The 23,897-nt window shown below is 58.4% G+C and overlaps 1 protein-coding gene across 3 annotated transcripts in view; it reads left to right on the top strand.

Moving 5' to 3' along the window:
* AGAP3 (ArfGAP with GTPase domain, ankyrin repeat and PH domain 3) overlaps positions 1 to 23,897 on the top strand; it is a 129,413-nt gene that overhangs the window by 102,129 nt on the left and 3,387 nt on the right. For all 3 annotated transcript variants that reach the window (XM_084508968.1, XM_084508967.1, XM_084508966.1), the window contains 4 exons: positions 7,988 to 8,161; positions 12,520 to 12,681; positions 22,790 to 22,944; positions 23,458 to 23,548. In XM_084508968.1, coding sequence (XP_084365094.1) covers positions 7,988 to 8,161; positions 12,520 to 12,681; positions 22,790 to 22,944; positions 23,458 to 23,548 — 582 coding nt within the window. The remainder of the gene's footprint in view (positions 1 to 7,987; positions 8,162 to 12,519; positions 12,682 to 22,789; positions 22,945 to 23,457; positions 23,549 to 23,897) is intronic.

Below are 23,897 nucleotides of genomic sequence, written 5' to 3'. Positions count from 1 at the left end.
CTTAATCTTCATCTTTTGCATGTTCCATGGAGACCTTAAATAACGTCTGAATTTAAGTGATGGATTTAGTGTTTGAAACTCTTCTCTCAGCTCACCTTCCCCCTTCTTTGCTGATTACAGGAGCGTACACCATGGTGGTTGCACAAGGGTTACAAGAAAAGTAACCAGCAGAGTTAAAAACAGTGAAAAGTTTTTTTCAAGTTTATTAGGAACTAATGAATCCTAAAAACAGTGTTGGTTCATTACTATATGGAGATAATAGAACGTGTAATAAAGAAAAAAAAAAAACACACGTTCAGTAAACACTTCTGTTTGGTATGTGGGAAGAGGCAAGATGATGTATCTTATCACAGAATGATGAATTCTTCATATTCCAACTGTAATTAGGAAGCAAATTAAACAGCAGGTAGGAGATTTAGACATGTTTGAATCAGCAAGTGTGAATTATTTAATTCAGGAATTTTAGAAAATCTGGTCAAGGTCTTTCTCAAATGCTTATTGTGACTGTATATTTGGGGATTGGGAGGGCTTCTAGAGGGCTAAAGTTCATGAATTTTGGGTGCTCACAGTAAGAGGTTGAAACCAATAGGTTGGAAAAGGCTTAGAATATCTGTAAAAACAATGAAATGCTTGCAAAATGCACCTTGTAATGAAAAAAACAAGGAGCTCTATTTGCTTAGTTTATCAGCGAAAAGGTTAAGAGATTATTTCAACACTGTTTGTAAGTACCTATATAGAAACAAAAATTTGATAATAGAGAGCTCTTTATTAGATAAAAATATACCAAGATCCAATGACTGATAGCTGAAGCAAGACGATTCAGACTAGAAATAAGGTGCAAATTTTAACGGTGTGAGTAATTAACCATCGGAACAACTTATCAAGAGTTACTGTGATTTCTCTGTCACTGACAATATCATAATCAAGATGAGAAGATTTTCTAAAAGATATGTTGTAGGAGTAAATTAATGGAAGACTCGTGATGCAATTTTACGCTATGCAGAAAAGATCAGGCAGCCGAGGTCTGCTCCTGGCTGTTCCTGACCGCGCTGCCCAGTGCTGTGCAGCTGCTGCCCAGGCTGGGTTCACGGGGTGCCCACATGTACCTGGGTTCACGGGGTGCCCACGGGTACCTGGGTTCATGGGGTGCCCACGGGTACCTGGTTGTGCTCCCACAGGCTCTGTGTGCTGTGGCTGGGCACTTGGTGTGGGCAGGCGTGGGCTGGAGCAGGACCGAGCTGCTGCAGCTGCCCACCGTTCCCCTGCTGATGGAGTGCTCCTGGGGTCTGAGGGGTTTGGGGAGCAGCCACAGCTAATTCCTGCTTGCAGGCTTCTGCAGTTTGCTGGGTTCCTGCTGACAGCACACGGAGCAGCCACCATCTGAACCAAAGATGAGTTTAGTGTGTCAGCGTGAGGTGCTGTGGCTGATCTCACATGCCTGTGAGGTCCTCACAGAGGCGTCTGGACTGTGCAGAGCTGTTTCTCCTGGCGGCTGCTCCCAGCACAGGGCAGTGCTGGTCGGAGCTGGCTGTTACATAACCCCTTACCACATGCATATGTCCAAAAATGTGCTCTCCAAAGACTTCGCTAAGAAAGGAGGGAGATTCTGCTTGTGTCAGAGCATCTGTGAGGCCCAGTGAAAGGCAGTGGCTCCCACTGTGTGCAAGCTGGCAGATCCTGATGGCCTTGCTAAGAAGCAGGGCTGGGAAACCTCAGTTGCCTGCAGTTTGGATCAGTGATTTCACACAGACATTCGCTGCTGGCAGAACTGGGAAGGACATCTGTCATCCCAGATCATGTCCCACCAGGCTTGTGGGGCTGTCTAGGTGCTTGCTTGGCGTTGTGGCCACCTCCCAAGAAGACCTTGCTGTTGTGTCTTTCAAATGACGTGTCTGTATCTTGGTGTGTTTCAGTCTTGTTACCGGTAGGAATAGTTCAAGAGGAAGGAACTGAAAGCAGCAGGTACTGTGTGGTTCACAAAACCAACCTGATGTGGATGCTTCTGGCTCTGGACGTGCACTGGAGGGGTGGGGGCAGCTTTGAGAAAGGCAGCCGTGGGGTGCTCCCAGGATAGCTGCATTCCTGCGCGCGTGGCAGCTGACCGCCCATTGATGGGAAGCGGTGAATTATGTCCTTACCAGCAGGGATTTCACAGGCAGGCAGCCTAACTAGGCTCATTGGCTTTTGCTTCCCCTCAAGAACCAGTTGGCCTCTAGGAACTGAGGAGTTTCCCACCAGCTGGAGGTGGGTTTCCATCCAGCCCCCTGCTTGGAGTGCAGGGCTTCTGCGGCTGTACCACGCACGTGGCTTCTGGGGAGGCTCTGGGACGTGCTCTGGCTGCAGACACCAACAGAATGCCTGAGAGTCATTACACGTGTGTGACTTTCAGTAATTCTAGCTTTTAGGGAGGATAAATGATGATCACTTGGCAACAAGTACCTTAAAGTTTTGTTTAATGGGAGGTGGTAACGGTTGGTCTTTCGGACAGGGTTTGGCAGATAGCTCCTAGTGGTGTGCCGAGAGTGCTATTAGCCTGTTGCAGTGCAAAACAAAGTGAGGTCTGCTCAGCGACAGGGTGCCCTCCCTGGGACATCTCCATCACCATCTCATACCTTATGGCCTGCAGCCTCTGCTGCAAAGCCGCCTCTTTGTGGTGTGTGGAGGAGGCATCCCCCTCCCTGAGCCAGAGCAGGGCCAAGGCCTGTGCTGTACTTGGCCGTATAGCAAGGGGACTTCCCAGGCTGCTGCCCTGCTCGTGCCACTTTCACTTTGTACCACACCCGGGCCCCCCGAACAAACCCTTCCTGCACGCCGCAGCCGCCACTCATCATGTCAGCCCAGGAGAGCCGGGGGGTCCCCCCAAAACATAACCACAGGCAACCGGCCGGCCGTGCCCTAGTCCCTGGGTGGGGGTGTCAGGGGATCAACGGGTTTGTGTTTCTGGGGGCAGCAGAGCATACCAGCAGGCTGAGCTAAGATGGGGTGTCCAGCCAGCCTCCCGACTTCGCTGCAGAAATGGCCAAAAACAGCTGCCACCATGGCATCAGCCAGTGCTGGTGGTGACTTCACACACAGATAAATAGCACTTTGGGATAATCCAGCTGAGACATGATGAACGCGCACAGAACTGAGGCCAAGCTATATCCACAGGATGAGGCCCAGTCTCCTGCTTAGGCAAAGATGATGACCCCATCCATGACTAATTGTGCAGGGCCAGAACACAGCTCCGGCACAGGAACAGAGTGAAGCTCTCTCCAGACAGCAGTGACCGGGTCAGAGGTCTGCGCCTTCAGATTTCACGGTACATGCTGACATGAGCCAGCGACCAGCACTGGGCAAGGAAGGCCGAGGGAGCCCCGGGCTGCCTGGGGGCCGGTACTGTCCCAGGCAGAGGGAGGGGACCCTGCCCCAGAGGGGACCCTGCTCCTCAGCTCCGTGCTGGTGAGACACCCCTGGAGTGCAGGGTCTGGTGTTGGGTCCCCAGTGCAGGAGGGACCTGGACACGCTGAGGAGAGCCCGGTGTGGGGCTGGGAAGATGCCACAGGGCCCGGAGCCCCTCTGCTGTGAGGAGAAGCCGGGAGAGCTGGGGCTGCTCAGCCTGGAGCAGAGGAGGCTCCGGGGATCCCAGCCATGGCCGGCAGCACCTGCAGGGAGGTGCTGAGAGGCCCCAGGCCCAGCCTGGAACCCGGGAGGCTCCCCCTGCCCCCCAGCAGCACGGCCATGCTGGGTGGGGGCCGGAGCCCTGGCCCAGGCTGCCCCCAGAGGGGCTGGGGGCTGCTCCCTGCACAGCTCCAGCAGCGCCTGCCCCTGGGGCTGGGCACCAGCTCTGGGGGCTGCTGGAGCACGGCTGGGACCAGAGGGACCCTGAGGACCCTGACAGCATCAACAGTTCTGTGAGTCTGTGATGTGGCTCACTGTGAGCTTACTCAGGAGTAGGTGTTGGACAGTGGTGGAGGGTGGAGCTGGTGGGTCACGGCTTGGTTTCTTCCGTGCTGCTCACATTGTTGTATTTCAAGGAAGATAAGTACGTCGTCCTTCCCTGAGTGGGGCTATCAAGATTGTAGGTATTTCAGTGTTACTCCTATTAAAAAATAAGTGACTTAGCGTGTCCGTCCGTTTTGTGCTGTTTCTGCTGGCGGTCTGTAGCAGAGCAGGACAGAAGGATGTAGGATGTGGGCAGGTAGGCTACAAGAGTCAGAAGGAATGGAAAGTCACTTTTGCTGCTTGTACCTGTTGCAGCTTGAATTATTTTTTTCCCGAGGTGGTAGGATGTGCCTGAGGATGTCGGTGAGGTGTAGGTGGTGCTCGCAGAATTCTTCCTGCTCCGGTGGTGTCAGTCAGGAAGCCCAGACCAGTGCAGATGTTCTTGCCACCAAGGTGTAATACAAATCCCGTGGAAACCAGTACATATTTCCCAGGCTTTTCTGAATCAGGACTGTTAGTTCTGGGGTGCATATCTCTGCTCTTTGTACTAAATAAATTTTGTTGTGTTTTTGTTAGCTCACTTTTCAAATCCTGCATTATATCCTCATCTTCTTGGTCCTGGGAGTGCTTCCAACATAATGTCACCAGCAAATTTCACCAGAACTTGTGCATTATTTTGCCAAATCACTGTTGAAAAAATGAAATGAGATTTGTCCAAAGGTCCTCGAGTGACTCTGCAAGTATCTCCTTCGCAACAGACAGCACCCATTTGTGCTAACTCACCTTCCCTCAGTTCTCTGTGTCTGCACCTTAATGAAGAATTTCCAGTTTGCACTGAACTAATGTTTTACTGAGGCTGCCCATCTGCCATGCTCCACACTGTGAAAAATGATGTTCAGTTTTTAGGTCATTTTCCATTTACTGCTATGTCATCAATTAGGCTTTTTTTTTTTTTTGAATTTTGAGGAAACAGCGATTGGAAGAGCTTTGCTTGAGGGACTGTAGGCAGGGTCACGGAGAGTTCAGTTCCCGGGACTTTGGCTCAGAGACGCAGTTAGTATTTTACATGTAGCCCTTTTATTTACCTTTCACTTCACTTGACTGATTTAAAAGGAGCTTGTCATGCAACTGCTGGTGGTGTCACTTTCAAAGAGTGTGATTTTGGAGAGCTCTAGGCTTGCTGGGACCGACTTGCAGATCCTCGAGACAAGCTGGAGTTTGGCGGCCGAGAGGTCAGCAAACCGAGGGAGCAGCCGAGCTGCGAGGACAGCCCTCTGCAGCTGGGTGAGTCCAGGCACCTGGTGGAAAGCTCAGGCATCTCCTGCAGAGACTGCAGAGCTTGATGGATGCTGTACCTGGAAGTCATAGCAGCACCGTGTCATCGCAAAATTAAATTTTCAAATTAGCTTTGTGCCTTCGTGACACATGCTGCTGGCAAGGCAGGCAGTGGATCTGGGCGTCTGATGCTGGGTGCAGGCTCCGGGCGCATCGTTGGGTTTCCCACACGTCTTCATCTGCACGCGCTTTGTGTCCTGCGGGCCTGGCACGGGTCACAACCCCGCAGCTGTGGCTGCTTGCCCCAGCAACGTGGTTTGTTCAGGAGTGGTCACTGGCAAGCAGGGCACTCCCTGCTGTCAGATCTCTTCTGTGCCTGTCCTCACCCACCATGGGATGTGTTTGGAGGGTGGCTTGGCCGTGGCGGTGGGTGGTCAGGACAGGGGCACTGTGAGCCCAGTGCCGCGTGGAAGGGCACGTGCCTGCAGTGGGGAGCGCTCCCAGTGCTCAGGGAGCAAATCGGGGCACACCGGGGCTCTGCAGGGTTCTTCCCTCTGCGGCACCCCGATGTTTGCCTCCCTCCCCTCCCTGGCTGTGCAATGCACACCTTGCGCTGCATGCAGCCTGGCACAGGGGTGGCCAGCACTGTCTGAAATGTGGGGCAGCCTGTCCCCTCCCCTCCCTTCCCCTCCCCTATTCCCCTCCCCTATTTCTCTCCCTGTCCCGTTCCATCCCATCCCAGCAGCCTGGTTCCCAGGACCCAGCCCCTCCTGGTCCCAGGAGAGCAGCCTTGTCCCTGCTCCAGTGGCAGCAGGCTCCCTCCCACGAGGAGGCAAGAGGAGATGGATGCGGCAGTCAGGAGCAGAGCGCCAGCTAATTACCCTTCCGAGTGTGTCTTGTAAATTAAGGGCTAATTAGAGGCAAAGTCAGTGTCATGGTTTTACACGTGTTTCTGTGGCGCTGAACAAGGGAGGGAGGGGGAGCGTGCAGCAGCGGGGCTGGAGGCGGGCAAGGCGGCGGCACCGCGCTTGGGTGGCTCGGGGCCACGGGCACCCAGCCCCACGGCCTCGCGCCAGCACTGCGGGGTGCTGGGACCCCCGGTGGGGTGCTGGGACCCCCGGCAGGGCAGGCAGCCCCTGTGCTGTGCAGCGAGGAGCGCCAGAGAAGAGGGCAGGGGCACCCGCCCTGCCTTCAGCCTGTGCCCTGGCCACCCGGCGCAGCCAGTGCCCGCCGTGAGGGGAGGTCTGGGCCTCCTGAGATGAAGTTCTGGTGCTCCGCAGCCTCAGGCAGCACTCTAGCACTGGTGACAGTCGAGTCACATTTTTTAGGTTTTTGTGGAATTGGCAGAAAACATAACTTCTTGTACAATGACATAACACAACAGAAACATAACGTCTTGTACAGTAACGTAACAGAAACATAACTTCTTGCACAAAACCTGGGGCAGCACATGGGGAGTTTACAGTGCCCTGCTCTTTTTGGAAGGTCCTGCCCTGAGGTGCTGGAGGACAAAATGAAGCTGACTTTACATGACACAGGCTCGGTTGAATGAGCTACCCTGGCTGTAGCAGATCCAGCTAGGGATCTGCTCACATGAGGATTCATCTGCTGCCCTCCAGCCTGCTCCTGTGACCGGCCCCCGTTTAAACGCCAGCCTGGTGGCAGCAGCAGGCTGCGGGCTCTCCTCACCCGCTGGGCTCCGCAGCCGGAGCTGCTCAGCACGTCCTGCCCTCGTCCTGCCCTCGGTCCTGCCCTCGCCCGTAGCCACAAGGGCTGGGCTGGAAGCCCCAGCTCAGCACCTGCACCTGCAGGCATGGGAGGAGGACAGAGGAGGACAGGTAGCGTCAGCACAGGGAAACAGACGAAAGGGACGGTTCACTCACCCCAAGATCCCAGAGTGCTTGTTCTGGCAGTGGCTGGAGCTGAATGCAGGAGGGGGTAAGGTGTAGGAAAGTGCTTGCAGTTGGCAGGTTTGGATCAGTCCCCCTGGGGCAGAGTCTTCCTCCCAGACAGATTGCCTGGAGCCCCAGCAGCAGGGGTATCTGTGTAGTACCTTAGAAATTGTGGATATTGTAATCCAGAAACATTTGACCCATTCTGAATCTGTGAGTGATCTTGTCTTCTATGGCTGCCTGTGGTCCCCAAAACATTCCTTTCCTGGGGGTTCAAGCTCCTGAGCTGCAGCTCAAGGGGGTTCTAGCCAGTGGGAAGAGGTGCTCCCATGTGCGATCCCTACAGATGTCTGCTCCCCTGCTTGTCCCTTTGATGTCCTCCATGGGATTTTCCTATTCACTCCTGATGCCTCCAGGCAGGGTTTTTTCTAGGGACATGCAGGCAGTGAAGTTGAGAGAGGACGGGCACATGGGCTGTGGGGTGGGCTGGTGTTTGGCCAGGTGCCTGAGGCTATGGTGGAGATTTTAAGCGCACGGTGAACTCCAACTGCAAAAGCTGGCTGGAGGGGGAGGCTACGTGCCAGGACGCCTGGCTGCGCGTCCCAGCAATGTAGGGAACCCTACGTAGGGAACCAGCAACGTTGGGTAACCCTAACCCCGAGGTGGGATCCACTGGCTTGGGTGTCCCTCTGAGAAGTGCTGTGTGCTGGGCAGTGCCTGTCACCTCTGGGGGTGATGCGCTGGCACCACTTGGTAGAGATGAGCCAGACAGAGCCTGTCACGCAGGGCCACCTGGGGACGTGTCACATCGGGTGCAGGACAGCTCTGCCTTCTTCCATTGTGTCCTTCTTCCAGAACAGCAGCTGGTCTGTGCTAACCTCGTGGCTCTCTTGCAGGTGCTCCCCACTCCACCAGCAGCACCTCCCTGCACTCGGAGCGCTCCATCAGCGGCATCAACCTGGTGGGCTTCAGCTCGAAGCCTGACGGCATGCACCAGCGCTCCTACTCCGTCTCCAGCGCGGACCAGTGGAACGAGGCCGTGGCCATCCCCGGCAGCTGCCCCAACCCCTGTAAGTAGCACTCCTGCCCCGTTCCCTCAGCTGCAGCAGGCGGGGAGGGTTGTTCAGGTGACGGGGCAGTCCTGAGCCCAGGAGTTGTGCAGGGGTGTCAGATGCAGCCTTTGGGAGCTTGCTGGGACTGTCCCACCACCATGAGGGTCAGCCGGCAGCGTCCAGGCTGCAAGGAGAAGCTCTCCCTCAGGGCATGGTGAAGCAAGGACCTCTCCTTCGCGGCAGGACTGCTCTGACCGCTTTCCTTTGCCTGCCCCCCTCTTGCCTCACTGCGCAAGGAGAAACCATCGCTTTCCCCCATCTCCGCTCCTCGTCAGCATCCCCCTCTGCCAGGTTTTGGGGCAGTTGAACGAATAGGAGTAATTCCTGTCTCTTGTGCACACACTGAGCGCGTCCCGCCCCCTCCCCCCACGCTCACTCGCTCTCTGTGATGTTTCAGGACAGTTGAGTGAATTAAAATAATTCATACATTTCCCAACGTAGCCACTTTGCCGAATTGGAAAATAAATGCTTTTGTGCTGCATTCATCACTCCTTCGTTCCTGGCTCTGCCGCCGCACTAAAAAAGCAGTTAAATGCACATCAAGAGTGGAGGAGCCATTTCCATGCCTGCTCGCCCCTTGTAGTTCTCATTAGCGCGGCAGCCGCCCCCCCGCTCGGTCCCAGGGGCTTTCGCAGTTTAAAGAGAGCCTCTTTATGATCATTACCGGAGTCCGACTGTGCGGGCGCCATTTGCAGCTGAGGAGGCTCCTCATTTGTAACTGTGAAAAACTATCAATTTCAGCGCGCCTGATGCAGCGGCTCCATCATTGGCCCCATCAGCTCCCTGCTGGAAGCGAATTAATCAGACTGTTACTGCTGATGGGGCAGCGCAGGCGACGGGAGCGGAAGGGCGCAGCTCTGAGCATTAATGTGCCGCCAGCCCCCCCGCCCCTCGCCTCGGACACGGGGCGCAGCCGGGCCGCCGCCGCTCCTCCAGCACCCGAGGAGTGGGGCACGGGGGGGCTGCTCCCTGCGCTGCTCTGGGAACGGGCGCAGCCCCACGGGCAGTCCCCCTGCCCGGGCAGGGGCACGGGGCACCCCACGGCCTGAGCCCCGCTGCGGGAGCCGTGCCCGCAGTGGCAGCCGCCTCTTGTGGGGCTGCCGGGAGGGCCCCGAGCCGCTGCAGGTCAGCCGTGGTGCACAGGGGCGGCCGGGCAGTGCTGCTGTCGGCACACACGCTACCTTTGCACAGGTGAATTCTGGACAGCCGAGCCTCTGCCTGCACAGCCCCCGTGCAGGGCCTGCAGGGCTGCTCCTCCTGGCAGCCCTCATGCTCCCCCCGAGCCCCACGGCAGGGCCCCACAGGGCTGCGCTCTGCGTTCTGCTCACCCTGGCTCTCTCTGGGGTGTCAGAGAACTGCGAGCCAGCCTCTGCTCCCCAACCCCAGAGCGAGCTGCCTGTTTCATGCAAAGCAGCCACTGACGGGCACGCACGGAGCTGAGATGCTGCCACCTCTTCCCGTGACGCAGAGGGGTGAAATGCCAACTCCTGCTAATTGTGCTTCGAGCTCTGGTGGCCTCTTGACCACTCTGTATGGGTACCACTGTGCCCTGCTGTGCCCCAGGGCCAGGCTCACCCTGCCCTGCTCTGTGTTAGCCACCCAGGGGTGTCACTGGCTGAGCTGTGCTGAAGGGGCTGCAGGTATGAGGAGTGACGTGCCCAGCTGTCCTGGAAACCTGGGCAGCATCAGCATCTGCTCACAGCTCCTGACTCTGTCTCTGGCACACTGGCAGGGAAAGCCAACACCTCAGCACCAGCCTCCTGTCTGCAGAGCTCATCAGGGGCATCGAGGAGGGGCTGGGGCCCGGCAGAGCCCTGCAGCGAGCCCCAGCCTTGGGGCACAGTGAGCAGAGAGTCGTCTCTGGGCTCTTGCCCTGCCCTGGGCTGCGTGCCCAGCAGGCTGCTGGCTGTGCTGGCTGTGAGGGATGGAGCATTTTGGGGGGCAGGTGGGACCCTCGGCGGGGTGCATCCTGTGTGTGGAGCTGGGCCGAGCTGAGCAGCGTGCCTGGCACACGCTGCTGAGCCACCTCGTGCCCCTTGCACCCACGTGTCGCAGGGTCTGCACAGCCCCAGCCCAACCTCTGCACTGGATTTCCAGCTCCCCGCAGCAGGGCAGGATGTGCAACACCTCTCTGCTCAGAGTCAAAGAGGTTCCTGGGTGCATGCAGAGGGTGTGGGCTGCCTGCTCCTCGAGATGTGCTGCCTCCTCCTCTTGCACCCTGGCAAGCTGATGGCAGATGTACAGCTCAGAGCAGACGTGCCCTGGTGCAGTCCTTGTTTGTCCTTTATCGGGCAGCCTCTGCAGCCCACCTGGGGGGACCCAGGGCTGCCATAAGGCCAGCTGGTTTGGAGAGAGGAAGCAGGAGGGTGCTGCTTGTGCACACGGAGGGGTTCCCGTGGTGAGATGGGTGCCTGGAAACCCTAGGGTGGGTTGGCGGAGCTCACTGCTGTCCTGCTGGGGAGAGATCTATTTCTGATCTGGAGGGTGTGTGTTTCCTTCTGCCCCTTCCCCTGCCGCGGGCCCCGGCAGCCCCCAGCCCCCAGCTTTTTGGCTTCAGCTGCTGGGCTGTAAGAAGAGCAGGGACGTGGGAGGTGTCGGGCTCGTTGCAGCCTGCAGGCGCATTAGTGGAAGCTGCAGAAGGACCTTCATGTGAAGCCTGGAGGGGAGCAGGGTGCCAGTGGTGTACGGTTTGGCCCAGGGGTGTCATGAGCAGGTGGGCAGCAGAGTCAGGCTGGATGCACCACGGGTAGCCTCAGACAAGAAAGTTCAGGTCCCCTTTGACATCCAGGCTGGGAGATGAAGGTGCCTCACACCTGCTCCACACATAGTCCTGCTGAACAGCATCAGTAATACATATTTATAAAATGAACTCTGATTTTATTAGATTTCTCTCTCTTAATTGTCAAGGGTGAGCTATTTCCCTGTGGATAAATAACAGAAACACCCTGATAGTGTGTGTCAAATCCAGCAGAAACCAGAGATGGAAAAGCTCTGACACCACATCCTCTCCCAGCCATGTGAGGGGGGCAGCGGCTGCACCCAGACCTCTGCATGGGGCAGCTCCTGGCTGTCTGTAGCCCTCTCTGCCCCGCTGCTGGGCTTTGATCTCACTGCAGCGAGATGGACCAAGTCCCTGGGAGCCAGCCTGGCTGAACTGGGCTGAAAACGGAGAGCGGAGGCAAGGCTGGAGCGGCACAAGGGCTTGCCAAGTCACAGGCAGTCCCCGCTGCTGGAGGGTGCTGCCCTTGTTAGCCACCGTGATTGCTTTCTTCCTTTCAGGTGCCATCAAAAGTGGGAATGGGAGGTTGGGGCTTGATGGGAGATGCCAGGTTGTCGTAGAGAGCTGCCCAGGACAGAGGCGGGATGGGAGCAGGGTGTCCAGACGTGCCCCGGGGGTAGGTGGATGCTGGAGAGACAGGAGTGCATTTCGGAGAGGGTTAACAGTGCAGCAAGGGCTCCTGCGCCTCGTTGCCTTCCCCGGAGTCTGCATTTTTATGCTGATTGGAAGCCTGCGCTGTGTGTGCTGCTGAAATTGAATGTCAGGCTTTTGATTTTGTTGCTGGTCTCTAATGAAATTTGACATTTAATGGTGAGTGCAGCGGCAGCGTGTGTGTGTGTGATCGGAGCTTGATTAGCGCGCTCTAATTGACAGTAATTAGGCAGCTCCCTGATTGTTTCTAATTCTGCTATTAATTGTAAGGAACAGTATGATTGAGGATAAATTTGGTGCGTTGCTGCTGGGGATGCAGCTTCTTCAGCTCCGTATCGGAAGCCTATTGAGACCATCATGCTTAGGTTCCTGAGTGTGGCAACCCCAGTCACCCCGTCTGGCGGAGCGGTGCTGGGGGGAGCAGTGCTCCCACAGCGCTGCTGTGAGTCCCGGGGCTGCGGTCTGCACCTGGAGGGCCCCGAGCACCTCCCGGGCTGCCCCTTCTCAGGGTGCAGGCATCGCCCAGCGGGTGCTGCCACTGCACCGTGCGCGCTGGTAATGTCCTGGCCAGCGTGCCCTGTCAGGCTGCCCCTGGGGGCCTGCCCCAAACACATTGGTGCCAGCGCTGTCCCTGTCTTGCCCGTCCCAGCTGAGTCCCTGTGCAGAGCAGCTCCGGGCTGACCCTGCAGAGCTGGCCCCGAGCTGGGCCGGCTGCTGGAGCTGCTCCTGCCGCAGGGCTGTGTGTGGCTCCTGCCCTGCCTCGTGGGGCCGGGTGGTTTTGAGCCCGGCAGAGCACTGCCGCTGTGCCCAGGACACTTGCTTGTCTCTGGGAGGAGCGGGCTGCCCCTGTCTCGCTGTACGTGACTTTCTTTGTCTTTGTCCCCAGCTAACGGCACCGCCGATTCTCTCAGCTCCAGCCCGAACATTTCCAACGCTGCCAGCCCCAAGCTGGAGCCGCCTCCATCACCGCATGCGAACAGGAAGAAGCATCGCAGGAAAAAGAGCACAGGGACCACTCGGCCCGATGGCCCCAGCACAGCAGCAGAAGGTAGGCGAGGCGGTCTGCTCCCCGGGGGCAGCTCAGTGCGTTGGGCACCAACACCTCCTGGCGGGGGGCTCGGGGCACTCCGAGTCCGAGCTGGCTGGTGCTTTGGCAGGGAGAAGCAAGCAGCCCTGCTTGGTCTGCCCAGGGCTGCTCACCTGCAGTGCCTGCAGGACTGCCATCATGCCTGTGACTGCACAGACTATTAGTGGCAGCAGTAATTACTAACTGTGTTAGGAGAGCTGGGAGCACACCATATAGTTCAAGTGTGCTTAACTGCTGAAGGTGTACAGACAGTTTCTGCCATAAAGCCTGTTAACGGTTTGCCTGTAAATTTGCCACACTTGCATCATTTAAAGGTCCTGTGCTGTCCACCTGCCTCAAGCTGAGGGTTTTTTGGAAAAGTTCATCTGCTTCAGGAAACCAGCTGAAGAAGTATATGTTGCTTTGCCTATGTGAGAATTACTGATGGTATTTCTGTTAAGAAATGTTGGTATCTCTGTGATTTCTGAAGAGGGACTTGAAGCTTGGCAGGGAGCTTTGTGAAAAGTAATCTGTATTTGTCCAGGTAGAGAAAAACTTGGCAACCATGTTCTCCAAAGCCTACACCTACGGTTAGCTGCTGTGGAAAATGCAGTCCTCAGGCTTTAAGATTTGATTTTGCCCTCAGTCACTGTGTCCCACAGCAGCCAATATGCTTTTGTAGTAAACCAAAATAAGGTTTTAATTGGGATGGCTAAAGATGGGGAGAGGGATTAAGTACAAGCTTTTGAAACGAATGACCACTGTAAAACAAAACAGAAAGCGGAGCCTAGCCTATGTCTAACAACGCACACTGCAGCTGTCCTGGCATCTTGCTCCAAATCACAGCTCAGCCTGTAAACAGTGCCCAGGTTTCCTGTGCTAGAACAACTCCTCATCAGTTCTCCCTCCTAGAAATATTGTGGTGCTGATCTGCAGGGGAGTTCAGCAGTTCTGTTGTTCAGTATTTTCTGTTGTAGTTGAGCTTCACCTGAAAAGCGCAGACCTTAGAGAAGACTTTCCCTTCGTGGTGGATGATTCAGACATCCTGAGCATCTCACAGAGAGCAAGAAGTAGGATTTGTACTTACATGTTGTTAAACTGATACTTTTTTAAGTACGGATAGATGTTGACTCTTCAGAGGTTTCACTGCCTTTCCCCAGGTCTGTCCTCAGTTTGCAGTTCTCAGTCCAGTACCTTGACCAACAGAGAGATGTGTTCTGTACATACCTGAAATGTAGGATATCAGTGTGCAGTGATCTGAGATCTGAAGTTACACAAAATTAAATACAATTTCTTAGTGGAGAAAGTAATTACAAACAGGTACACTTTTATAAGGCGGTGACGCAGACCCTGTAATCAGGACAGCTGATTGTTGCCCCCTGCCTTGGCTGCCCAGTCCAGCCTTCCCCGTTTTTCTGTCATTCCACAGGAAGTTTTATTTCAGACATGTGCCCACTTGTGCTTTCCTTCCCCGTTGGGCAGTGTCCTTGGGTCGTGGAGTGACTGAGACTGCACGTAGTGACAGTGCCGTGCCATATAACGTGTCCGAGGGCATCGGGATGTCTTCTGCTACTCCCTGTCCCGGTCCTTGACCATGGCATTGTGCTGGGCAGTGATACCCAGGCCCTGTCTGGGGTTGATCATTTAGAACCCTGCCATGCGTTGGAGTAATGTATTTTTTCCCTACAATGTGCACTACCTCGCATTTATCAACACGGAACGTCATTTCCCAGTGAAGTGTCAGTTACCTAACCTCATTTGTCACTGCGCAGACCTCGCGCACAACCGCTGCTCCTGCCAGAAGCCTCTGGCACCAGAATGGGGAGCAGGAGAGAGACCTGCCCAGAGACCTGCCCAGGGACCTGCCCAGGGACCTGCCCAGGGACCTGCAGCACTGTCACTGGGACACGTGGCAGGGGCTGCTGAGCCTGCTCCAGCACGGCGATGGGGAGGGAGCGGTGAGGACGTGGCTGCGAGGAATCACCAGGGCACGGCAGAGGCATGCCCACATCACGGGCATGATCAATGACTTATGTCACGGGCTGGTGTCCACAAGTACGTCTGATTCTTCACTGAATCTTTTTTTAGCTGCTTTTGAACATTTACCAGCAGTTTTTTTCACAGCGGGATCAGCTGAGCTTTTTGCTTTCACACAGTCAACACGGTGAAAGTGCGAGAACTGCTGTGCACAGAGCAGGGCTGCCGCGCTCTGTGGCCAGGCTGGCACACGCGGGCATCCCTCCGGTGCTCGTGGCGCTGCGGCAGGGACGGTGCTGGTAGGAATGCCACCCTGGGAGGGACATGGGGAACAGCCTGGGGGACAGCAGGACTCCCCAGGAGCCTGCCCCAGCACCGTGCCAGTGCAGGGATCAGTCACTGCCTCCAGGGGCTGACCAAACTCCTGCCAGGAGACCTCGTGGCCACACCAGGGGCCAGGCTCAGCTCGCCGTCACAGCCTGGCCGGTGGTGCTGTCCAGGCACAAGAACTGAGGGGCAGGCGGCTCGGGCTGCAGCCAGGCTGCCTTGGGGTGGGCCCAGCCCAAACCTGCGTGTGCAGGGCACGAGCGACTCAGGTTAGCATCCTGGGAAAGTTGGTGAGGTCTGGGGATAAATTGCCATCAGTTTATCTCATTTAGGAGGTAATCAGAGCCAGGGACGTGCGGAGCAATTGAATCTTAGTTGTTCTGAAGTATCATAAATCAAACGAGCTGTTGCTTTTTTACATGGTCGCATGTTAAAGAGAGCGCAGTGTCAGGCTGCTAGGGAGCATCAGCAAACTATGGCAAGCGTGGTATTGGGCTGCCGGGGATGTCACCAAACCCGAGAGTGCGGCGCAGGCTGTCAGGAAGCACCCACAGGCTGGCAAACGTGGTGTCAGGCTGTCAGGAACGCTGCAGCCCCGGGGAAGAGCTCGTCACCGTCACTGTCACCGGGGTTGTGGCGTCGGGCTGCAGGGACCACTGGGGAGGTCTGCTCGCAGTCGCAGCCCAGCGCTGCCCCAGCACTGCCCCGGCCCGGCTCAGCCAAGCCCAGGGCCCCTGCTGCAGCCCAGCCGCCTCCGTGCCCCACACCTCGGCCCCTTTTTGTGGGGCGGGGGGCCCGGGAGCCACCAAGCATGTCTGACGGCGGGAGCACCTTCGCGACGCTCCCTACGCCAGCATCCCCATGGCTGCCAGAGCTCCGGGGATAATGAACTTCTCATGTGCTTAAAGAGTGATGCAGGGTGCATGGCGAGAAGCTGACAGCCCCTTAATGTGCTTCTCAGTGGCGGCCAAACGACGCGGTTTTGTCTTTGTTTTTTAGTTTTAAAACCCACGGGAAATTGATGGCCAGTAAAGAGTTGTGTTGGGGCGATGTGCGTGATTAATACCAACTGTCAGGGGCTGTCGGAGGCCGATCTCGGCGAGCTGGGAGCGCGGGGCTGAGCTGCGCTTAGCAGATTGCTGGGGATTCCAGCTGCTATTGCTCAGCTCCCGCCTGCCCCACACAGCTTGTGTCACCCGCGCTCCCTTCCGCCAAGCCTCTTAATTCAGTGCTAACAAGTCTCTCCTGCTCGTTACAGCCCCTGCTCCATCCCGGCGGGAGGAACGCAGCCTGTGCCTGGGCATCGCCGGGCCATGGCCGATCCCCGCCTCCACTGCCCCTCTCCTGGGGTCCCTGGGGCCCTGTACGGCTCTGCGTTGCCCCCCAGGAGACCCTTGTAGGTGCACCCCTAACACGCCGGTGTCTGTTGCTGTGAGCACACGCCATGAAGCCATGCCATCAGTGCCCTCCCTCCCCATGTCCCCAGCACACACGCATGCTGTGTCGCCCTGCTGGTGCCTCAGCCCCACGGTGCCACCTGCGCACCCTGCAGCAGGTACCCAGCAGTGACACCCCTGGTCCCTGGGGCGACCCCCCGGTGTACCCTGCATCCCCCAGGAGCATCGTCCCTTCCTGGCTACGTTGGCTTGGCTGCCTTCTCTGTCCGTCCCCTCCGTGCACACACGCACACGTGCACGCACACGCCTGGTGCCCCTGAAGGTGTTCTCTGTTGCCCGGCTGTGTTGGTGTCTGTGGGGGTGTCACGGCACAGAGCCGCCCCAGCCCTGCTGCCCCACACAGAGCCCCGTGGGCAGGGCGGGCAGCCCGGGGTGGTGGGAAGGCTGCAGCTCAGCCTGGGGCCCTGCGGGGGTCTCGGGGCACTGGGACAGAAGCGCTGTGGGGTCTCCATAGCAATGTTCTTGCTGCGGCTCTCCTGGCGGCTCGTCGCTGTGGAGGGGGCCTGTCCCCGTTGCACTAATACAGGTTAGGAATATTGGGTTTAATGATCTGCAAAATGAGGAGGCAGCGAGCTGACATTTACGAATGGTGCTGCATCCTTCTCTTCCCAGACGCCTGCTAATTTGTTGATATCCCAAACACCTCATAATGATGTGGTACAGTGGCAGCTTGCAAACAAGCATCCCGAGGCTGGGGGGCCTGCTGGCTGCCCAGCTCCTGGACACCTCACGGACTTAGCAGCATGAGAGCAAAGCTGGGCCACTGCCGGCAGGAGCAGCCCCCGGTCCCTTGCCACTTGCCATGCTCTGAAAGTGTCCCCTGCCTCCTCCTGGGTGACCACCCCACTCCCCAGGGCATCCAGGAGCACCTCTGCTGCACCAGCTCAAAGGGAGAACGGATGGGGTGAGGAGAGGGCGGCGTGGAGGAGAGACTGGAAGTGGCCAGGACACGGGGAGAGGAGGTGGAAGAGGAGACGGCTGCCCCAGGAGCAGGGCATGGCTCAGTACGGCCATGCCTTGTTTCGCTGGTGGTGGTGGGGATCCTCCACCTCCTTCCTGGACCTGCTCTGGCTGGGGTGCATGGGGAGGCGTCCTGTACCATCTCACACTGTCCCACACCGTCCTGCACCATCCAGCATGGACAAGGCTGCGTCTCTGCTGAGGGGGGCAGGAGCCAGCAGGGGAGCTGGCTGCCAGGGCGGGCTGTCTGTGCCTGGAGTGCTGGCTGGCAAGAGCTCCCTGCTGCCAGCCTGGGAAGTGCTGCCCTGTGCCGTGTGCCTGGCGTGGGGAGCGCAGGGCAGCCCCGTGCCTGGAGTGCCAGGGGAAGCATGGTCCTGCTGCGCTGTGGGGTACCTGCCCTTCGCAGAGCAGGACAGATCCCTGCACCCAGCTGAGTACCAAAGCTAGAGTGGTTCCAGCCACCTCGAAGCACCATTTCTGCTCAAAGCTGTGCTTCCTCCCACTGGGCACAGAGCAAAGGATCTTGGCACGAGCTGTGAGCACAACACTCCTGTCCCCTTCTGCCCGTGCTGCTGCCACTCGCCAGCATCCTCTGCTGCTTTGGCAGGCAGCAGTGACAGGTCCAGCAGTCTGCCCGTCACCTCAGCTCCAGGGCACCTTTGGGCAGCCGAGCTCTGTCCTGACCTGGCTCCTCGGCAGGGCTGTTCCCTTAGCCTCTTCCTTTCCCCCGTGCTGGTTCCTGGCGCTGTGTGCAGGATATCTCAGTTCTCCTGTTTCTTCCTCAGCCCCTCGGTGCTCTTCTGCTGGCCGGGAGGGGATGCTTCCTCCCAGGGCTGGCGTGGTGGCGGTGGGGGCTGCTGGCTTCCCTGCTCTGCCACGGCAGGCTGCTGAAGGGTGAGCCCTCGAGGCTGCTGCACAAGTCCTCCAGCCCTCTCAGCTTGGTGACTCGGCCGCTGGTTGTGTCTGGATGCTGCTTGGCCCCGGCCCGTCCCGGCTGCCGTGAAGTGCCCTCGTTAATTTTGCTCTCATTTGGAGCACTCATTGCTGGGCAGCGTTGGAGCTGGGTCAGGGGGTTAACACCCATTAGCAGAGCCGGCTCGCACCATACTCTGCTCAGCAACTCTTCACGGAGCTCAGTCTTTAAAACATCATCAAAAAATCATCAAGAGGGAGAGAGACAAGCTCGTTCATTTCCACTGCCCACTAATTCTAATGGAGCTGGCATAATGGACTCCCACCAGCACGCCCGCAGGCAGCCTCTGGCCAGGGAGAGGGGCTCTGCCTTCACCCAGGGCCAGCCCTGCCCCTGCCCCAGGGCAGAGGGAAGGACCGGAGCCTTCCCCTGCTGCTGGCACTGCCGGGTGCTGTCCTCCCCGAGCACATGGCACAGGGCTCGCTGCCAGATCTGTACCAGCAGAGGTGGTGCGACTCCTCCTGCCTCATCTGCTTTGTGCTGCCCGTTCACCTGGCCAAAAACGCCCCCACCGCATCAGAGATCTGTGCCGCTCCCCAGAAGAACCTGAAGAAGCCCCGTGCTGTCCCAGAAGCTGATGTCTCACCTGATCCAACTTGTGCAGCCCCTCCAGGTTGCTCAGGAGCCTGTCCCAGACCACCTGAGAAGCCGGCTCTGCACACCACGGGAGCCACCGAGTCCTCAGTTCACTTCCCAGCTCTGCCGGCCCCTGCCTGTGGCTCTGCCGCTGCCATCCCGCAGCTCCCTGCTCTCCTCCCAGAGCCGAGCTGCTCCCAAGCCTCCGGAGAGCTCTGGTCCTGCAGCGCTGTCCTGCCCTGCTGCAAGGAAAGAAAAGGGATGTTTTCTCCTGCGAAAAGGCCCCTTGGTGTGGAAGAAAAGCTGTTGTCCTTTGTTAGTTCCTCCAGGGCTGTGCTGAGAGCAGCAGGCCCTTTGTTCAGAGCAAAGCTGGAATCCACGAGGCACAAAGGAGGAAGGGGAACAGAGGTCTGGCAGTTTGTGATGCCAGCACCGGGGCTTTGGGCTTTGGACCACTGCCGGGGGCTAGGGCCAGGGAACTCCAGGGCTTCAGGATGCCCCCAGCTGCAGCAGCGGGAACGTCTTTCCAAGGGGGGCCAAAGCCCCAGAAATCTCACTGTTATGCCGCTGTCAGGCACGGGCAGCCCAGCAGGAGGGCAGCACCTGCCCCACCTCATGAACATCCCAGGCACAGGACCACGAGACTGGTGCCCAGCCCGGTGCAGCATCCCCGCAGAGCAGCCTCTAACGGGGCAGGCACTGCAGAGCGGGCATGCATTGGCCTCAGCTCTACCAGGGAGCAGGCTGGTGCAGGAAGGCTTGGGCTGAGGTTTGTGCTCAGTGGAGAGGTTCTGAGCAAGCGAGAGAGAGGAACAAGGCTGATGGAGTCACCTGAGCCCATGGCAGGAGCCACGAGCATGTCCTGCAGCCTGCCAGCCTGCCTGCTGCGGTCCAGTTGGGAGCAGGAGCAGCCCCGCAGCACCTGAAGAGCATCAGACAGCACCTCTGGGTCCAGGTCCTGGCTGGCCTGGGCTCTGCAACACACTGACAGCAGCCACAGGTAGCTCAGACCAGGGACGGGAGAGGTGTACTGAGGACAGGGCCCCATAACTGAGGACAAGGCCCCATAAAGCAGGTGCCCTGCTAGCGGCTTTGCCAATCACTGCTCCAACAGGGTGGCCAAATCCAAGATTTTGGAACTGCAAATGCTCTCCTAAGCACCTGGCTAGCCGCTGCTCCCCAGGGAGAGGTGCCACCCCTTCCTCCTTGGCTATTCATGCGTAGCCCCAGGCAGCATGAGATTGCAGCAATGGGTCCTGCAGCTTTTGGGGCCGGGATCTGTGCTCTTGTACCGCCGGGTGGGCACAGGGGCAGGCGGCACTGCCTCGGAGAGCTGGAGCGCAGCCCCGGTCTGCGGGTCCTGCTGACAGGTTGTGACAGGGCAAGAGGTGGGTGCAGCTGCTGGCTTGTGAGTGGGCTGGAGCCAAGCAGGGGCCTGGGGACCCCTCTGAGAGCAGCCGTGGCAGGGTCCTGCATCGCCGGGCTGCCGCTGCCATCGGGTGCCCCCGGCCCTTGCCCAGGATGTGGCAATGCTCACAGGCAGGGCAGCGCCGTCTGGCCAGGGAGGCAGGGGCAGTGACTTGGCTGTCACCACCCATTTCTTCTCCCTCTGTTCAGAAGTTACTGGATGTATATTTTTCTAGAATCTTGTTTTTGAACTGGCTTTTGCAGCCCTTGGAGCCTGCACAGCAAACGTCCTTAGGGTAGGAGGCGTGCTGCCTGCAGGGAGCTCCCCAGAGCAGTGATTTTGTGGTGTCTGTTCAGTGGTGGGAGCTGGAGGGAGGGACAAAAGGTTGGGCAAGCTTCATCTCCCCGTGGGGCAACTGCATCGCAGAGGGGTACAGGTCCGGCCGTGTGACCGCCAGCACCTCCTGTCGTGTCCCCTGCTGCTGCCCCAGGCAGTTGCAGCCACGTTTCCCCAGAAGTCCCGAGCTGAGCCCAGGATGAAGTGCATGAAACAGCTTCCCCTTCCTGTCTGGTAAGGGCAAACCAGTTGGCACTTCACCTGGAGTCATTTGGTCCTCCCTTGAGGCCAAGCCTTGCATTCCTGCACCGGTCGATCCCATCAGCACTGATGACCTCCAGGCCCCACAAAGTCCCCACAGGTGCTGCTGGGCTCGGTGCAGGACGCAGCACGGAGTGCCCTCAGCAATGGTACGGGGCAGGCATCTTCCCAGCAAGGTTTCACTTAGGTTTTAACCCCCAAGAAATGCAAGACCCTGAGCCTGCCGTGAGGAGCATGGCACTCTCCACCAGGGCACAGCAGCAGGAGCAGCCTTCTGCCTTCAGGTGGCTCTGCAGTGAGCAGGTGAACATGGGTGGAAAGAGAAGAGGGGTGGGTGCTGCGCCTGGTACGTGCTAACGCCGGCGGTGGTGCCTCCAAAGGAGGCAAGAGCCTAGCAAGGGAGGAAGGGCTGTGCCTCCTCCCTCTCCCGTTAAGCTGTCCTTCCTCGAGGAGCCTCTCCGGGGCTGCAGGCATTTTCGGAGGGGGTGCTTGTGGACACAGACTGGTCCAGCCCCCACCACGCTGCCCAGCGGCCCCCGAGGCGTGCAGTGCCTGTGGTGGGGCAGATGGGACCCGGCTGGCAGCCGCCTCCTGCCTGGGCACTGCAGGTTCCTCCTGGCTGCCCCTCGCAGCTGGAGCCCTCCTGGCACCCCCCAGGTCTGCCCCGCGGGACCCCCACCCCCTGCCTTGCCACGGACCAGGCTGCGCCCCTCGGCCTCTGCGCTGCCTCTGGAGCCGTGCAGTTGACTCCCTGCTTTTAATAGAGAGCTGGGAAGGCACATTATGGAGATGAGGGTGTTATTTGCATAACGCTAATTAGGTAATTACAAATCATTTTGCTATGAGCTGAAGCGTGTGCTGTGACATAACGTTTATTAGTCATTCCATTCAGGCCCCGCTTAGTTAAGTCATTTACTGCACTAACTACTGAAGTTGGCAATAAAAGGTAAATGCTGGTGCCTGGGTGGGGAGGAGGCAGCGCGCCCCACGTTCGGCTCTTACCCCTGTGGGGTGGGATGGCCAGGGCTGAGCCCAGCTCGGGCAGCCCGGGCTGGGAGGGAGTTAGAGCAGGCAGAGCAGCAGGCAGAGAAGACCGCATTTTAAGCCTGGCTTTTCATCCTACTTGGCTGTTCTGGGGCTATTTCCTTAGCTCCAGGGGGTCTAAGGTACTTCACCAGGAACTCACTGCCCGTGCTGCCAGCTCTGCCACCCGGTGCCTGTGCTCTGACCCCCCCCGAGCACGCACCAGGCAGCCTGCATCTGTAGGGTGCTCGAACCTGCCCTCTGGGTGCCTGCACTCCGAGCAGCCTGTGGGGCTCAGCAAAGATGCTCTCCCCGAAGATGAGAAGTCAGGAGTTCGGTTCCACGTGTTTCACAGCTCGGGAAGGTCTTTAATAACGAGGCTGCATCTTCTGGGACTGCCTCTTCTGGGGCTGCTGGTGGGCACAGAGCCTGGTGCTGTGCAGAGCAGTGGCTGGGGGGTCATTGGAGCAGGCTGCCCCCAGGAGCAGCGGGGTTGTTGGGGCAGCAACCCGCAGAGGGGCTGCTCCCACCACTCAAGAGACCAGCAGCTTTCTCTGGAGGGTGGGATGTGCCACGGCTGCTCATGTGCAGAGGAGCGAGCCCGCACAGGCAGAGCTGTGCAAGCAGTGTCAGGGCTGGGCAGAGCTCCGGGTCCTCCCTGCAGGCTCTGCCTATCCCAGCTCAGGACGCTGCTGGCCATGGCCTGCCCGTGGTCACTGCTGTGCCCCCAGGGACTGCCATGTGCAGCCCTCTCCTTCCCTGACCTGTGCCACGGACGCCTTTCTCTTCCAGAACCAGATGAGCCATTTGAGTTCATTATCGTGTCCCTGACGGGCCAGACGTGGCTCTTTGAGGCCTCAACATCTGAGGAGCGAGAGCTTTGGGTCCAGGCCATTGAGAGCCAGATCCTGGCCAGCCTGCAGGGCTGCGAGAGCAGCAAAAACAAGGTAGGAGGCTTCAGCCAAGTTCTTTTGGGGTTCCACGTCTCTGTCACCCACTTCGCTGCATCCATGCCTGTTCCAGGCTTGCCTGTCCAGGCTGGCTCCAGTCCTGACCCCTCTGCTCCCAGGCAGGGTTGGATCCCACCCCTGGGACTGCGCTGCTCCCTCTTTGGGTTTCTGTCCCCTCTCTGAGTTCCCAGTCCCCTCTCTGAGTTTCCCGTCCCCTCCCCACCCTGGCTGTGGCCCCACGGAGCTCCTTCTCCTGCATTGCTCCCCCCTCCACAGCCCTGCTGCTCACTCCCTGTCCTGGCCCTCCAGCCCTTGCTCCCCCAGCTGCCCCCAGCCACACGTGGGGATCCCTCCAGGCTGTGTGTGAGCACCCCCACAGGGGGTGACCCCCCAGACCCCCCAGCCGTGCTGTCAGAGCATGGTCCTGGTGCTCCCTGACAGCCTCTGGGGGTCGGTGAGAGCACAGGGGGGGCAGCCTGGCCTGAAGGGCTTCCTGCGGTCTCCTTGCAGGCTCGGCTGGGCAGCCAGGGTGACGCACAGGCCATGCAGGCCGTCCGCACCGCGCGTGGGAACAGCTTCTGTGTGGACTGCGATGCCCCCAGTAAGAGATAAGGGAGGGGAAGGGAAGGGAAGGGAGGGGAGGGGAAGGGAAGGGAAGGGAAGGGAAGGGAAGGGAAGGGAAGGGAAGGGAAGGGAAGGGAAGGGAAGGGAAGGGAAGGGAAGGGAAGGGAAGGGAAGGGAAGGGAAGGGAAGGGAAGGGAAGGGAAGGGAAGGGAAGGGAAGGGAAGGGAAGGGAAGGGAAGGGAAGGGAAGGGAAGGGAAGGGAAGGGAAGGGAAGGGAAGGGAAGGGAAGGGAAGGGAAGGGAAGGGAAGGGAAGGGAAGGGAAGGGAAGGGAAGGGAAGGGAAGGGAAGGGAAGGGAAGGGAACTCTGCCACCACCTCCCTTAACC

Source organism: Aythya ferina (genome assembly GCF_964211825.1).
Source record: "Aythya ferina genome assembly, chromosome: 2".
Lineage (NCBI taxonomy): Eukaryota > Metazoa > Chordata > Aves > Anseriformes > Anatidae > Aythya > Aythya ferina.
Note: the sequence above shows the minus strand (reverse complement) of the source record. Positions and strands in the feature narration are given on the sequence as shown.